Consider the following 16754-nt stretch of genomic DNA (forward strand, 5'->3'; position numbering starts at 1 on the left):
TGGCCCATCTGGTCCAGATCCTGTTGTAATCTGAGGTAACCCTCTTCACTGTCCACTGCACCTCCAATTTTGGTGTAATCTGCAGACTTACTAACTGGTACCTCTTATGCTCGCATCCAAATAATTTATGTAAATGACAAAAAGTAGCACCGATCCTTGCGGCACTCCACTGGTCACAGGCCTCCAATCTGAAAAACAGCCCTCCACCACCACCCTCTGTCTTCTGTCTTTGAGCCAGTTCTGTATCCAAATGGCTAGTTCTCCTCCTTGCATTCCATGAGATCTAACCTTGCTAATGAGTCTCCCATGAACCTTGTCGAACACCTGACTGAAGTCCATATAGATCACATCTGCCCTCATCAATCCTCTTTGTTACTTCCTCAAAAAACTCAATCAAGTTTGTGAGACATGATTTCCCAAGCACAAAGCCATGTTGACCATCCCTAATCAGTCCTTGCCTTTCCAAATACATGTACATCCTGTCCCTTAGGATTCACTCCAACAACTTGCCCACCACAGATGTCAGGCTCACTGACCGATAGTTCCCTGGCACCACGTTTGCCAACCTCCAGTCTTCCAGCACCTCACCTGTGACTATCGATGATACAAATATCTCAGCAAGAGGCCCAGCAATCACTTCTATAGCTTCCCACAGAGTTCTCTGATCAGGTCCTGGCGATTTATCCACCTTTAACCGTTCCAAGACATCCAGCACTTCCTCCTCTGTAATCTGGACATTTTGCAAGATGTCACCATCTATTTCCCTACCGTCTATATCTTCCATATCCTTTTCCACAGTAAATATTGATGCAAAATACTTATTTAGTATCTCCCCCATTTTCTGCGGCTCCACACAAAGTCCGCCTTGCTGATCTTTGAGGGGCCCTCTTCTCTCCCCTAGTTACCCTTTTGTCCTTAATATATTTGTAAAAACCCTTTGGATTCTCCTTAATTCTATTTGCCAAAGCTATCTTATGTCCCTTTTTGCCCTCCTGATTTCCCTCTTAAGTATACTCCTAATTTCTTTATAGACAGGATTCACTTGATCTATCCTGTCTATACCTTACATATGCTTCCTTTTTCTTAACCAAACCCTCAATTTCTTTGGTCATCCAGCATTCCCAAGAGCAACCAGCCTTCCCTTTCACCCTGACAGGAATTCTTGTTATCTCATTTCTGAAGGCTTCCCATTTTCCAGTCGTCCCTTTTACATGTGAACATCAGCCTCCAGTCAGCTTTTGAAAGTTCTTGCCTAAGACCGTCAAAATTAGCCTTTCTCTAATTTAGAACTTCAACCTTTAGATCTGGTCTATCCTTTTCTATCTCTATTTTAAATATAATAGAATTATGGTTGCTGGCCCCAGAGTGCTCTCCCCATTGACATCTCCGTCACCTGCTTTGCCTTATTTCCCAAGAGTAGGTTAAGTTTTGCACCTTCTCTAGTAGGTGCATCCACATGCTGAATCAGAAAATTTTCTTGTACGCACTTAACAAATTACTCTCCATCTAAACCTTTAACACTTTGGCAGTCCCAGTCGATGTTTGGAAAGTTAAAATCCCCTACCATAACCATCCTATTATTCTTACAGATAGATGAGATCTTCTTACAAGTTTGTTTCTCAATTTCCCTCTGACTATTGAGGGGTCTATAATACAATCTCAATAAGGTGATCATCCCTTTCTTATTTCTCAGTTCCACCCAAATAACTTCCCTGGATGTATTTCCGGGAATATTCTCCCTCAGCACAGCTGTAATGCTATCCCTTATCGAAAATGCCACTCCCCCTCCTCTCTTGCCTCCCTTTCTATCCTTCCTGTAGCATTTGTATCCTGGAACATTAAGCTGCCAGTCCTGCCCATCCCTGAGCCATGTTTCTGTAATTGCTGTGATATCCCAGTCCCATGTTCCTAACCATGCCCTGAGTTCATCTGCCTTCCCTGTTAGGGCACTTGCATTGAAATAAATGCGGTTTAATTTATTAGTCCTACCTTGTCCCTGCTTGCCCTGACTGTTTGACTCACTTCTGTTCTCTCCTGTACCAGTCTCAGATTGATCTCTTTCCTCTCTATCTGCCTGGGTCACCCTCCCCCACCCCCCACTAGTTTAAATCTGCCTGAGCAGTTCTAGCAAACTTCCCTGCCAGTATATTAGTCCCCTTCCAATTTAGGTGTAATCTGTCCTTCTTGTACAGGTCACTTCTACCCCAAAAGAGATTCTAGGGGTCCAAAAATGTGAATCCTTCTCCCATACACCAGCTCCTCAGCCATGCATTCATCTGCTTTATCCTCCAATTCCTGCCCTCACTAGCTGTTAGCATCGAGAATAATCCAGATATTACTACTCTCGAGGACCTCCTTGTTTTAAATTTCTACCTAATTCTGTAATCGCCCTGCAGAATCTCAACCTTTTCCCTTCCTATATCGTTGGTTCCAATGTGGACAGTGATCTCTTGCTGGCTCCTCTCCTCTGTGAGAACATTCTGCACCCTCTGAGACATCCTTGATCCTGGCACCAGGGAAGCAACACGCCATTCAGCTTTTTTGCTCCTGGCCACAGAAGCGTCTATCTGTACCTCGGACTACAGAATCCGCTAACACAATTGATCTCTTGGAAGCCGAAGTACCCCTCGTTGCATTAGAGCCAGTCTCCATGCCAGAAACATGGCTGCTCGTGCTACGTTCCCTGACAATCCATCCTGCCCTATATTTTCCAAAACAGCATACTTGTTTGAAATGGGTATATCCACAAATGACTCCTGTACTAGGTGCCTACCTCTCTTACCTTTCCTGGAGTTAACCCATCTATGTGACTGTATCTGAAACTTTTCCCCCCTTCCTATAACTGCCATCCATCACATGCTGTTGCAAATTCCTCATTGCTTCTAACTGTCTCTCCAACCGATCCATTTGATCTGATAAGATTCTCATCCGACAGCATTTATGGCAGAAATAACCCTTAAACTCTCTTTAAACTCCCACATCTGACAAGAACTACATATCACTGTACTAAAGGTCATTTTTGCTCCTTCACAATCTACAGACCCAGAAAATAAGTCTAATTCCTCCACAAATCACTGCCCCAGGTTAAATTAGTAGTTATGGCTTATATTTTAAGTTTAATCAAGAGACTTATCTCCAAAAACACAATCAAGAAAGAACCCACTCTACTCACTCCTGCAGCCTTTCTGTTGGGCACACTTAAAACAAAGATTCTGTGCCCAGACAGGTTCCTCCAAGACGAGTTGTAAATTCTACTGTTTGTTAATTTTCCCAGGCGCACTCTGATGTTGTCTGTCTGTCTCCCCCCCCCCCCCCCCCCCCCGCACTGTCCTGACCATGTGCTTTCTTTGGATCAGTGGTGCTGGAAGAGCACAGCAATTCAAGCAGCATCCGAAAAGCTTTGAAATCGACGTTTCGGGCAAAAGCCCTTCATCAGGAATAAAGACAGAGAGCCTGAAGCGTGGAGAGATAAGCTAGAGAAGGGTGGGGGTGGGGATAGAGTAGCATAGAGTACAATAGGTCAGTGGGGGAGGAGATGAAGGTGATAGGTCAGGGAGGAGAGGGTGGAGTGGATAGGTGGAAAAGGAGCTGGGCAGGTCGGACAAGTCCGGACAAGTCAAGGGGATCGTGTTGCTGGAGGTTAGAAACTAGGATGAGGTGGGGGAAGGGGAAATGAGGAAGCTGTTGAAATCCACATTGATGGCCTGGGGTTGAAGTGTTCCGAGGTGGAAGATGAGGCGTTCTTCTTCCATGCGTCTGGTGGTGAGGGAGCGGTGGTGGAGGAGGCCCAGCACCTCCATATCCTCGGCAGAGTGGGAGGGGGAGTTGAAATGTTGAGCCACGGGGCGGTTTGGTTGATTGGTGCGGGTGTCTCGGAGATGTTCCTTAAAGCGCTCTGCTAGGAGGCGCCCAGTCTCCCCAATGTAGAGGAGACTGCATCGGGAGCAACGGATACAATAAATGATATGAGTGGATGTGCAGGTAAAACTTTGATGGATGTGGAAGGCTCCTTTAGGGCCTTGGATGGAGATGAGGGAGGAGGTGTGGGCACAGGTTTTACAGTTCCTGTGGTGGCAAGGGAAAGTGCCAGGATGGGAGGGTGGGTCGTAGGGGGGCGTGGACCTGACCAGGTAGTTACGGAGGAAACGGTCTTTGCGGAAGGCGGAGAGGGGTGGGGAGGGAAATATATCCCTGGTGGTGGGGTCTGTTTGGAGGTGGCGGATTACCTCATGTGCTTTCTTTGTCTGTCCTTCTCCCTTTTAAAACTGCTGTTGTTTTGACTTTTTTTTCCAAAGTTCCAAAACAATGCAACAGCATATAAAACAGTGATTGCTCCTCCTGGAATTCGAGGAAATCGCCTCCACCTAAAATACCTCCAAAAAGGAGCAGCTGTTACAGCCAGAAATCTTTCCTGTCCTCCATCTTGGATTACCCAGAATCCTTTGGGTGGAGGTGAAATTGTTTCAATATTGTTCCTTCACACCATCAGGCATTTTGCAATTGTTGGGAATATTGGAAACAAAATTAGAAAAATTAAGAATCTGGTATGATTTGCATACATTTGGCCCATATTCTTCCAAACACTTTCTATTTATATACCCATCTGTTAGGTTCTTTTCCTAAGGTTTCATACTGGATGCAATTCACACATGCCAACTTCTGCAAATAGTTAAAGTTTATTAAAGCCTGCATGAGCAAGGTGATCCCCTTTTGACACTCTTTGCAGGTATGCGAAGTCTATTCAAAAGAGGCCCGAACAAAGGAAAGAAATCCCCCTTTTATACTGGTCAGTTGTTAATGCTCACAGATACTCTGGCCACCCCCCCCCTCCCAAAAAAAGCAATAACCATATGTCAACCCAGGTACAATGGCAGGGTGAGGTCTTCCATGGAGATAATGTAAATGACCTAATCCTGGGGAATCGTTACGCAAACTATTTCCTGGCTTTGTGATTTCCCCACAAGAATGTAGACGTGATCTGCTACAGTATCGGTGGATGATCACCCAAATGAATTTGGCTGGGGATGGCTATGAAAGTGTTTCTGAATGGAAGGAACTGAATGAGAGTTTAATTTGATGTTAGCAGTAGAATAGTAGTAGCTCAATTTGCAGGTGAGATAAAGCTAGATGGCTTCCCTTTGCCCTTAATTTGTATGTGTGTAAGTTGAACAGATAAAGTAAAAAGTTCATGAGGAACCTTAATGGATAAATGCAATATTATCAGATCAAAAAAGATTGAATTGTGAGTCCGCTGGGAATAATGAGGGAAAATAAAATCTATTACATTTTTAAATGTCTATCTGCAAAACCTTATCTTGACGCTTGGCAAATGATGAATCTGGAGTTAATTGGTCTTCAACAGTTCTCTAAACTTTCTTATTTGGAATAGACAACATGTGGAAAAGTGTGCTACTGTTCCATTTTTTTTGTAGATTGTCCATCTTTATAATGTACCACATTCTTGAGAATATGGAGAAAATTTAGGAACAAAATTTAGGAATACCATGGGCGGCACGGTGGCACAGTGGTTAGCACTGCTGCCTCGCAGCGCCAGAGACCAGGTTCAATTCCCGCCTCAGGCGACTGACTGTGTGGAGTTTGTACGTTCTCCCCGTGTCTGCGTGGGTTTCCTCCGGGTGCTCCGGTTTCCTCCCACACTCCAAAGATGTGCAGGTCAGGTGAATTGGCCATGCTAAATTGCCCGTAGTGTTAGGTAAGGGGTAAATGTAGGGGCATGGGTGGGTTGCGCTTCGGCGGGGCGGTGTGGACTTGTTGGGCCGAAGGGCCTGTTTCCACACTGTAAGTAATCTAATCTAATCTAAAATTCTCAACAATTTTATATTGAATCCAGGTTTTCTTGATGCATGTTATGATAAAAATTGTTTGACATTCTTAATCCAGCCTTCTGTAAGAGCTGATTTGCATGCATTCCACCTAGCCTTTTAAATGATTTGTTTTAACCTTCGTTACCCGGTCTTGTGATTATTTTGATTATTAATCTGCGAAGAAACATTTACTAATGATCAATTCTTACCTTGCTTTTTATAAGTCCCTGTCACCATTTAACTTGAAATCATGTCATAGATTTAATTTTTGTGTCATTTAGTTACTTATTTCCAATGAGGCATATTTTCAGGATTGCGGAGTCTGAATTTTTCCAAGCTTTCTTTTTAACTTAAAAGCTGTGTTGTTAGCGATCAGCTTTGTCTTTGTGTATTTTTCACCTGAATGTGGAGATATCTTTTGTGCCTCTGTCCTGAAAATGATTTGAAATGTGGCTTGACTAAATGCAGTTATTTCGGGAATGCACTTAAGTTCGTTAGTTTTATTGCTTTCTGCTGCATTTTGATTGACCTAAATCAATGATGGTCAATATGTGGCACTTCAGCCTTTACCTTTTGATTTCATAATTGTGCTCTCTGGATAGCTGCACGCATAACGCTGCTCTCAAAGTTGGGAGAGCCATTTTCTCTAATTGAAGTTGGGAACTTTTTTTGAAAAGCAGTGAGTAGCAGGTAACAATAGCATTATCGCTGGTGAAAAGCAGAGAGGAAATGCAAATGATGGGTTGATCCTGATGCCCAGGTATATAATGCATTCATTTTAAAAAAAAACTGTTTTACCCTGTGTGTCATTCATTTTTTTTAAAAGAATCAAAACATTCCAGTATGGAAACACTATTTCGCTCACAAGTTTTTGCTAGTTTTTCTAAATGAGCCATCTAACTAATCACATTTCATGCTTGCTACTTTTAATATTCCTTTTATGCAACATTGATTCATTTTTTAAATAAATTAACGGACTCTGTATCAGAGTTCTGCATTTTAACTGCCCTGCAGATAATTTTTAACCTGATTTTTATCTCCTTGTTACTACTTCACCAACTAGTGGAAACCATTGTATCATTATCTCGCATAGCTCTTCATAAGCTTGAACACTACATTCAGGTCACCTCTTAAACTTCTCAAATTTGAGTTATTTTCTGTGTGAATATTTTTCTTTTTAAAAACTGAATATAAAGTATCAATCCCATCTCATTATATGGAAGGATCACCTGACCTGAAATATTAACTCTGATTTCTCTTCGCAGGTACTGCCAGACTTGCTGAGCTTTTCCAGCTACTTAGGGTCACAGAGATGTCCAGCATGGAAACAGACCCTTTGGTCCAACTCATCCGTACCGACCAGATATCCCAACCCAATCTAGTCCCACCTGCCAGTACCTGGCCCATATCCCTCCAAACCCTTCCTATTCATATACCCATCCAGATGCCTTTTAAATGTTGCAGTTGTACTAGGCTCCACCACTACTTCTGGAAGCTCATCCAAAAACGTATTACCCTCTGCGTGAAAAAGTTGCTCCTTAGGTCTCTTTTATATCTTTCCCTTCTCACCCTAAACTTATACCCTGTAGAGCATCCGCAGTTCTTTTGGTTTTTACTTATTATATTGGGTTGTATTAATCAATAACTAGATGTAAATTGAAAGCCTCTGACACACACCATTTCTGTACCATATCAAGTATATTTTGTTGTAGTTCTGAAGAGCATATGACTGCATTTCTGATAGCAACAATGGTGTCTATTGTACATTTTAGGTACTTATGCAGCATGTGTGTTTTTTAATGTTATTTACTGTGCAAATTGGCTGCTGGATTCTGGCATAATGTAAGGAATTAAGTACAGACTCTGCTGTAACACTGTGCTTTGTTTCTTACCTGTCATTTTATTTATTTGCAGGAACTTAATGAAATCCGCACATCTGGAATGAAAAATTTCCGTAATATCCTAGTGGATGAAACAAATGTATTCTATTGGCAAGGACTTATTGTTCCTGTGAGTAGGCTGTTCATTTGTCAATAATAGTTTTATAATTAATTATTTAATTCTTAGTGTTGTTTGTTTTCAAATCTTGATCATGTTACACATTTACAAATCTGAAACCTATCCAAGTAGAGCAACTAGTTCCTATTGCAGAATTTCACAACTTGACTGTGAGTGGCTAAAGTAGCCCCACTGTTTATTACACATGGATTATGTCATCCAGCATTAGTTCTATAATATTGCAAAAGTGTAAATTATTTTCAAGCTTCAAGTATGTATGTCACAAAGTTAAGGTGCGCAAGTTGTTCAGCTAAACAGACATGTTCTTCAAGCCTCAAATGTTTAAGGCTGTATTTTAGAGAAAACAGTGATTAATATGTTCAAATAGAGTGGGTTCATGAATTGCATTTGACAAATGTATGTAAATGATTTGTCAGTAGTAGACTTGTATAGAATAGTTGTTTTCAGCAATTCTGTACATACATGACAGTTATGTATTTTTTGGTTTCATAAAATTTGGCATCCTATTTTGAAATCCCAGTGACCATTGGAGTGTTCCAGGGATAGTTGTTTTAGGTGCTTGTTTGCTTCTAGGTTTTTCCTTTTATTTTGCTTGCATCTTTATTGTGGTAATTTGTGCAATACTGCCATGTTTTGTGGTCTTGCTTGCTATGTGAGCTTTGTCGTAAATATTGGCAACTTCAGCCTTGTAGTTATCATCCAGCATGCAAGTGTATATATAGGTGATTTTGAATTATTCGTGTTCCCTGTTGCTTTTATTTAGAAACTTAACCTGTTGATTTATTAATCTGAACCACTGCACTTGCCTCCATTTAATGTCTCAGTCAAAAGAACTTCAGGTTTAGTTTATAAGGTCAGATCTCTGCTATTTGGTTCAATCAATACTGCTTCCACCTGATCCAGCACAGCTTGGTCAATGGGAAGTCATACCATGGTATCAGCAGCAAGCTGCTGGTATGGGTAGAGGATTGGCTGATGAGGAATTTCTTCAGCCAGAGGGTGGTAAATCTGGAACTCTTCACCATAGAGAAATATGGAGTCTGAGGATTTAAGTATATTTCACGATGGTAGTCTGAGCCTAGTGGAGTTCCACAGGAGTCAGTGTTGGGGTTACAACTATTCAGGTGATACATTGGTGATCTGGATGAAAATCAAAGTACATTTTTTGCTAATTTCAGGAAAAGGATATGGAGAGGAGAGGGATTGGGCAAAGAAGTGGCAGAAGGAATAACCTCACTTTTTCCAGTGTATGAACTTTCTGGAGGAAGAATAGAGCTGTAGACTACTTTATAAACTGGAAAAGATTTTGGAAATCTGAAGCACAAAGGGACTTGGGACTCCTAGTTCAGGATTCTCAAGGCTAACAGTTGATCGGGAGGTAAATACAATTTTAGCATTCATTTTGAGAAGACTAGAATACAAGTGCAGGGATGTATTGCTGAAACTGCATAATGCCCTGGTCAGACTGCATTTGGAATATTGTGAGCACTTTTGGACCCCATATCTAAGGAAGGATGTGTTACGCCTTTGTGGACGATGGCGGAGGTTTACAAGAATGGTGCTGGGGTTGAAAAGCTTGTCATAAGAGGAGCAGTTGAGTCGGTTTTCGTTGGTCATTCAGCAGGTTGAGGGGAACCTGGATTGATTGAAACTTAGAATATTGAGAGGCATGGATGCAGTGGATGTGGCAAAGATGTTTCCACTGTAGGAGAGATTAAAACCCAAGGGTGTGTCCTCAGAGTGAAGGGATGACACTTTAGAACTGAGATCAGGCATTTCTTCAGTTAGTGGATGGTGAATCTGTGGAATTTACTGCCACAGATCTTGGTTATACTCTTTTCCACCCTCTTCTATCAGACAAGATACAACAGTTTTGAAAACCTGGATCAACAGTTTCAAGAACACCTTCCTCCCTGCTGTTTATCAGATTTTGGATGGACCTCTCAAATACTAAAGGGCATACTCTCTTGCGTTTGTTCGCTCTTCTTCCACACACACCCATTTGGCAATGATCATGGGTTTTGGCTCTCTAAGGCCTGCTGCTGCTTTCTCATTTGCTGGAAGCAAGGAACTGAGGATTTCTAATTCTGATCTGGTGGCTTACACAGGATGTCTATGAAAGCTCCCATTCCTCAATGGCTCCATTTCCCTGCAGCTATTTGCCATTTCTCTTCCTTTTAATTGCCCTGGGCACCCTACTGCAAGAGGCCAAGCCCCATGCAGCCCAAGACCCATTGCTGGCTCTCTCATTGGTGGAGTGGGAGGAGCCCGGAATCAAGGCCCCTGCAGCTGATGTTATGCAGTAGTGATTGGAGGAGCAGAGAAAGAGAAGCCAACTGAGGAGAAAATTGAAAAGATAAATTAACGAATTAAAAATGTATGCTATATTTATCATGCAAAATGGTCAGTGATATAAGATGGCACCGTAGCATGGTGACGCTTTGCGATTAACATGCAAAACAGCACTTCACTGTATTGCGATACATGTGACACTAGTAAGTTTACATTGAAGTTCTGTTCTGTTGCACTGTATTTACGTATGGTATAATCTGCTAGAATTGCATGCGAAAAAAAAACTTCAGTGTATCCCAGTACATGTGACAATATATCCAATCAAAATTCATTGGTGCCTCAAGCCCCCTGAACTATTCAGTAAGGTCATGGCTGATCTTTTACTTTATCTTCTGTCCTGGTCATATTCTTATTTCTGTGATCACTTGATTCTGATGTTCAAATCTTTCTCGGTCTCTGCGTTGAGTATTTTCAAGAGCTCACCAGAGTAGACATTTCTAAAGATTGAAAGTGAAGAAATTCCCCAAGTCTAAAAAGTCTGACGTGTGATCCAGATTCCATGATCCTTGGGTGTAAGTCCTGGAACCAGGGAAGACGTCTCCTCAGTCCATCCTGTTAAGCCTTCCAGGAGCTTCATGTTTCAAATAAATTGTCTCGTTCTTCTGAACTCAACCATATAGGCCCTCCTGCTAAAGAGCTCTTCATTGGACCACGTTCTCATCCCTGGATTCAATCTGGTGAATGTCTGTTGCACTAAAACAAGGAGACCACAGTTAGATTATTTGACATACAATTGCGCGTTTCTTCTCCTTTTTGTCTATTATTGGGATGATTTTTGTGGCTTCTGCTGTGAAGTCATACAAAATACTTGTTCAAAGACTATTTGCTTGTTGCCTCATTATCAACTCCTTAATGTCTGTTTAAGGGACCAACCCTCTTCATTCTTTCATTTACGTGGCAGGCTTTTCCTGTCTCTCTCTTTTTCTTGCTAGTTTTTCTCTGGTGCTCTAATTGCTCCCTTTTTTTGCCATTCTCTGGTTTCTAAAATTTTCATTATCTTTAGTCCATTCAATAAACTGCAACATTGTAAATCGTTTATTTCAGTTAGGTAGAATCCTTAGCTTTCTTAGTCACTTATTGATTCCCTCACGTTTTTCTTTCATAATGGAATACATACCTTTTGAGAGTATTATAACTTAAATATGTCATTGTTTCTTAGTTTTGAATCTATTTCCCCAGTTGACTTCAGCAAACTCTGTCTTCATACTCTTAAAATTCCCTATAATAAGTATAAATCCAAGGATACTATAAAAGATACTTACGGCTGTTCACGCACTCGGCAATGGTTTTTCAAGCCTTTAAGCATTTTTGCTTTGACTAATTCACTGAACAGTGCAAAATGTGCTTCCTCATGAAGAGAATCTTATTGAAATAGCTGCCTGATAATTTTTCAAAGTTTGAAGGAGCTGTTAAGATTTTTATAACCATGTATTTTAATTTTGTAGAGCCTTTAGAACTTGTGATGAGAAAATCTAAGCTTTTGATATGATTCGTAACTTCATACCATATCCTTTTTACCTGATTAATCACTATCATTCTATTCTATGTTCTAAGAATGGGATGCATGAAAAGTTACTTTGCTATTGAATTGTCCTTTGCACTGTTATGCTCTATGTCCATTTTGATTATCTGAACAATTCTGTAAAATGTTTGTAGCATAAGTTGTGACTTTGGAAATTTAAGTTGCATTTGCAAAAATGGGAGAAATCTGTCAGATTTTGAAAGCTTTCCAGTAGTAACCAATAGCTTACATATTTTGGAAAGTTTATAGATTAATAGTGATTTATGTCACACTGCAGTGCCACCGTTTATGGAGTACCTTTTTTATGTCAAGTGTTTCTCATTTTACTTTTGATGTTTTGGGAGCTTTAGTATGAACAGACTAAAACCGACTGTTTCAGTAACTGGTTGATCTTGTCGTCTCAATGTGACCTCAGCATCTTAATGCTCACAAACACTTCAAATGCATTTCAATTTCAAGAGTGCTGTAATATTCCAGTTGTGATTTTTAGGAAATAATCATTTATTTCAGTTTATGTAAGTAACTTGGAATGAATTTTAAATCTGTGATAACCACAAGGCTGTGTCAGAAATTATTTGGAGTTTTTGCACTTGCTTGAGTCATTGTGATTTTTATCAAAAGTAGGTCAAAAGAATCTAGCCCTTACGGCATTAACTAAATTAAGCTTTTTTTCTTAGTTTTAACAGTGAAGTATAAATCTGCAGTAATTTTTTTTTGTATTTCCATACTTTATTCCCTTTGTGTTTATTTTCACTAAATTTGTATTCTAAAGTAGGGAAAAATGTTTCCTAACCTGTTTTGCTTTGATCTTTTGGTAATCCTTACTTCATTCTTTTAATCCATTCAATGACTAGAACAGTTTGATCTGAACTTGCCTAGCATTTTATAGATATTACAACATGAGAATATAAGGCCTTATGCCTTTGCTTTAAAAGCACAAGTTCTGTATAACAACAGGCTTCATTGACCGCATAGTGACAGCTTATAATGCCAAATGTTCACTCTGCATATTGTGTTAGTCCTTATTCCTCCTCCAAGCCATCTTGTTTATTCTTCAGTGTTAATATGGTCTTTCTATTAAACAGCTCTGGTAGTACATTCCATGTGGACCTTGTTGAAAGAGTTCCTTCTCTTGTCCTAAATCTCTTGCGTTTACTTGTCTATTATTCTGCATACTTGAACTAATGGAATCAATTTTGATCCTGGCTGTACCGCCAGTCAGATAATTTCTTACAGCTTCAATATTGGTATGTCTGTTGCATCTCTCAACTTTTTTAGTTCTGTTGCAATTTATCCCAGCTTCTCAAATTTGGCCTCAATTAAGGTGTCTAGTTTCCTTTGTCACTGTCGCAAATTTATCTGCATTAGAATTTTCATTTTTAAAATGAGTGGACCAAAATTGAATGGATTATTCTGTGATTGCTGATCTTGTCAGTTTTCTATAAAGCTTTGCCATTTAATTTATGAAAATCTTAGGAATGCGAGCTGATACAATTTTGTACATGTCCGCACAATCTACTAATCCACCTGTTGTCCCAAACCCTCTGGGTCCATAGATCAGTGAACCACAGTAGCTTATTTGTTGTCTGCAGCTCTAGATTTTGTACCTACAAGTTCTAGAATTCTCTTCCAAAATCTTTCATTCTTTTTCGGATCATCCTTAAGACCTGGTTTTTGGGCCAATATTTTAGACTTCCTTTTCCAGATCTTATGCATTTGGTTTCCAGTTTTGAGAATCCTGCAAACTTTTTTATTGCTTTACAGGTTTTGTTCATTGCATGTTTTTTATATTTGTAACTAATCATTTATATAAAGAAGAGTAATCAGCTGAATATATATCCTGAGTACTACATTTGTTCAGACTGGATAGCCTCTGATCATTTTCTCTAATCTTTAACCAACGTTTGTATCTATACTGCTGGATTTTCTTCCAGTGCTGTGTTTGGATTAGCAGGTCCAAACACAGCAGGTTTCTACAGCGTGGAAACAGGTCCTTCGGCCCAACGAGTCCACACCGACCCTCCCGAAGAGTAACCCAGCCAGACCCAGTTCCCTCTGACTAATGCAGCTAATGCTATGGGCAATTTAGCATGGCCAGTTCACCTGACCTGCACATCTTTGGACTGTGGGAGGAAACCGGATCACCCGGAGAAAACCCACGTAAACACTGGGAGAATGTGCAAACTCCACACACACAGTCGCCCAAGGCTGGAATTGAACCTGGGACCTTGGTGCTGTGAGGCAGCAATGCTAAGCACTGAGCCACCGCGCATGTTCTTTGATTTCTAACACAAACCTCTTTATCACAGGCTAATTTGAAGATCCATGCACACAATAGCATTGCATTTCTTTTTAACATTTCAAGTAATTTCCTCAGAATGCCATCAAACTATCTGTATACAAATTGAGTGAGAGTACGTATCTCGGCTTCTCAAGACTGCTTCATTAGTCAGTAAGATTGTGTTTTAGATTAGATTTCCGACAGTGTGGAAACAGTCTCTTTGCCCAACAGGCCCACACCAACCCTCCGAAAAGTAACTCATCCAGACCCATTTCCGTCTGAATAATGCACCTAACACTATGGGCAATTTAGCATGGGCAATTCACCTGACCTGACTGTGGAAGGAAACCCACGCAGACACTGGGAGAACGTGCAAACTCCACACACAGTTGCCCAAGGATGAATCGAACCTGGGTCCCTGGTGCAGAGGCTGCAGTGCTAACCACTGAGCCACAGTGTTGCCTGTTATGATTGCTTTACACTCCTGCTTATCCTTGATAATAAGGGGAAGAAAGATTTAAGAATCGTATCTACCTCTGCCTTAAAAGGATTCAACAACTTAACTCCAGCGCCTTTAGAGTCAGAGTTATACTGCATGGAAACAGACCCTTCGATACGAATTGTCCATGCCAACCAGATATCCTAAATTTAATCTAGTACCACTTGCCACCATTTAGCTCACATCCCCTCCCTCAATCCTTTTATTCATGTACCCATGCAGATGTCTTTTAAATATTGTCACTTGTACTCAACCCCACCACTTCCTTTGCAGAAAGAGTGTTTCAAAGACTTGTGCTTCTGAGGCATTTCTTGCTCTCGCTCTTTCGTGTGCTCTTACGGCGAAAGGGAGGGCTGCAGATGCTGGAGATCAGAGTCAAGGTTAGAGTGGTGCCAAGCAGCATCCGAGGAGTAGGAAAATTGATGTTTCAGGCAGGAGCCCTTCATCACGTCTCCTTTCCTTCTTTGAACAAAGGAATTACATTCATAATTTCCCAATATAGTAGCACCTTCCCAAAACCAAGGAGTTTTGGAAATAATCAATTCATCAACTAACTGCTTATTTTAAGACTCCAGATGAATTCCATCAACACCTGGGGTCTTAGCAGTTCAAAGCTCCAAAAGGTTGCCTAATACCACTCTCCCAGGTGATTATAGTTTTCTTGAATTGTTCCCATCCTTCTGTATTACTTCTGTTCTGTATATGGAAGACCATTGCATAAAATCTATTCAGTTCATTTGCCACTGCTTAGGTTTTTAAAACACACACTCATGGGGCTGGCCAACATCTATTACCTGTCTGTAGATGCCCCTGAGAAGATGGTGGTGAACAGCCTCCTTGAACTGCTGCAGTGATTGTACTTTGGGTAGACCCGTAATGCTGTTAGGCATTAGGGAATTCCAGGATTTTAACCTAACGACCGTGTAGGAACAGCAATATATTTTCAAGTCAGGATGGTGAGTGGCTTAGTGATGAACTCACGCGTGGTGATGTTCCCATGTATTTGCTGCCCTTATACTTCTGGCCGTGGGTTTAGAAGGTGCTGTCTAAAGGTCTTTTGATGAATTTCAGCAATGTGCACCTTGTAAATGGTACAGTCTGCTGCTACTGATCATCAGTGATGGAGGGAGTGGATGACTGTGGACGTGGTGTCAATCAAGCAGACTGCTTTGTCCTGGGTGGTGTCAAGCTTCTCTTGCTGATGCTGCTGCTGTACTCATCTAGGTAAGTGGGGTGTATCCCATCACACTCCTGACTTGCGCCTTGTAAATGGTGGAGAGACTTTAGGAAGTTAGGAGGTGAGCTGCTTGCTGCAGTATTCCTAGCCTCAGCCCTGCCCTTTCAGCCATTGTTTATATGACAAGTCCAGTCGAGTTTCTGGTCAATGGTGATCCCAAGGATGTTCATAGGGAATTCAATAATGGTAACACCATTGAATGTCAAGAAATAGTGATTAGCTTGCAAGGCACCATCTCCAGTAAGGGACATTGTGTGGCATGACTGTTACTTGCCACTTTTCAGCCCAGGTCTTGTTGCATTTGAACGTGGACTGCTTCAGTATCTGAGGAGTTGCGAATGGTCCTGAACATTGTGCAAACGTTGACAATTGTCCCCACTTCTGACCTTTTATGATAAAGAAAAAGTCACTTATGAAGCAGCTGAAAATGGTTCAGTCTCGAACACTAGCCCAGGTGTTCATCAATAATAACATTATTGATGATTTGTTAGTCTCTTTCATCCCCAACATTGATTATGCTTTTGGAGTCTCGAGTCTGTAGCTTGCCTTCTCACCAGAAATAGCTCCTTTGTTCCTTGTTACACCTTCCAATTGATGAAGTTAATAAAGATATGAAGTTTACCTGGTCACCTTTTTTTGTTTTAGTTAACAACTGATGGTGGTTGTTCCATTTGGAACGTTTCTTCCTGGCATTCTCTGCATATGACTGCCACTGTATCTCTATTGACTTACCCAAAACATTGTTTCCGGCTGAATGCTCTCCAACAGTAGGGAAAAGAGAGCAAAAAAAGTCTACAGTCTTCAATGCAAATTAAGTGCCCAACTTTCATTTTAAAGATTGGAAACATTTGATCAAAATGAGTCTCCAATGAGCTGCTTTCTTCCTTCAGTAAAAACTGTCGCAAACCTGAAGGTGGTGTAGCTGTGACTTCATTACAAATAAATGAAACAGCTATCCTATGCCTCCTGTGATCAAATGAAAGTACCTGGAGAAGGAAGGTGAAAGAACAATGTCCTGG

General features: G+C 40.9%; 1 protein-coding gene across 1 annotated transcript in view; it reads left to right on the forward strand.

The window, feature by feature from the left end:
* Positions 1 to 16754, forward strand: part of LOC122562513 (ubiquitin-conjugating enzyme E2 L3) — a 70694-nt gene that overhangs the window by 11266 nt on the left and 42674 nt on the right. The window contains exon 2 of the mRNA XM_043715374.2: positions 7740 to 7835. Coding sequence (XP_043571309.1) covers positions 7740 to 7835 — 96 coding nt within the window. The remainder of the gene's footprint in view (positions 1 to 7739; positions 7836 to 16754) is intronic.

This window comes from Chiloscyllium plagiosum, unplaced genomic scaffold, assembly GCF_037043375.1.
Source record: "Chiloscyllium plagiosum isolate Xiang-an unplaced genomic scaffold, Cpla_swu_hap1 HiC_scaffold_24, whole genome shotgun sequence".
NCBI classification, from domain to species: domain Eukaryota; kingdom Metazoa; phylum Chordata; class Chondrichthyes; order Orectolobiformes; family Hemiscylliidae; genus Chiloscyllium; species Chiloscyllium plagiosum.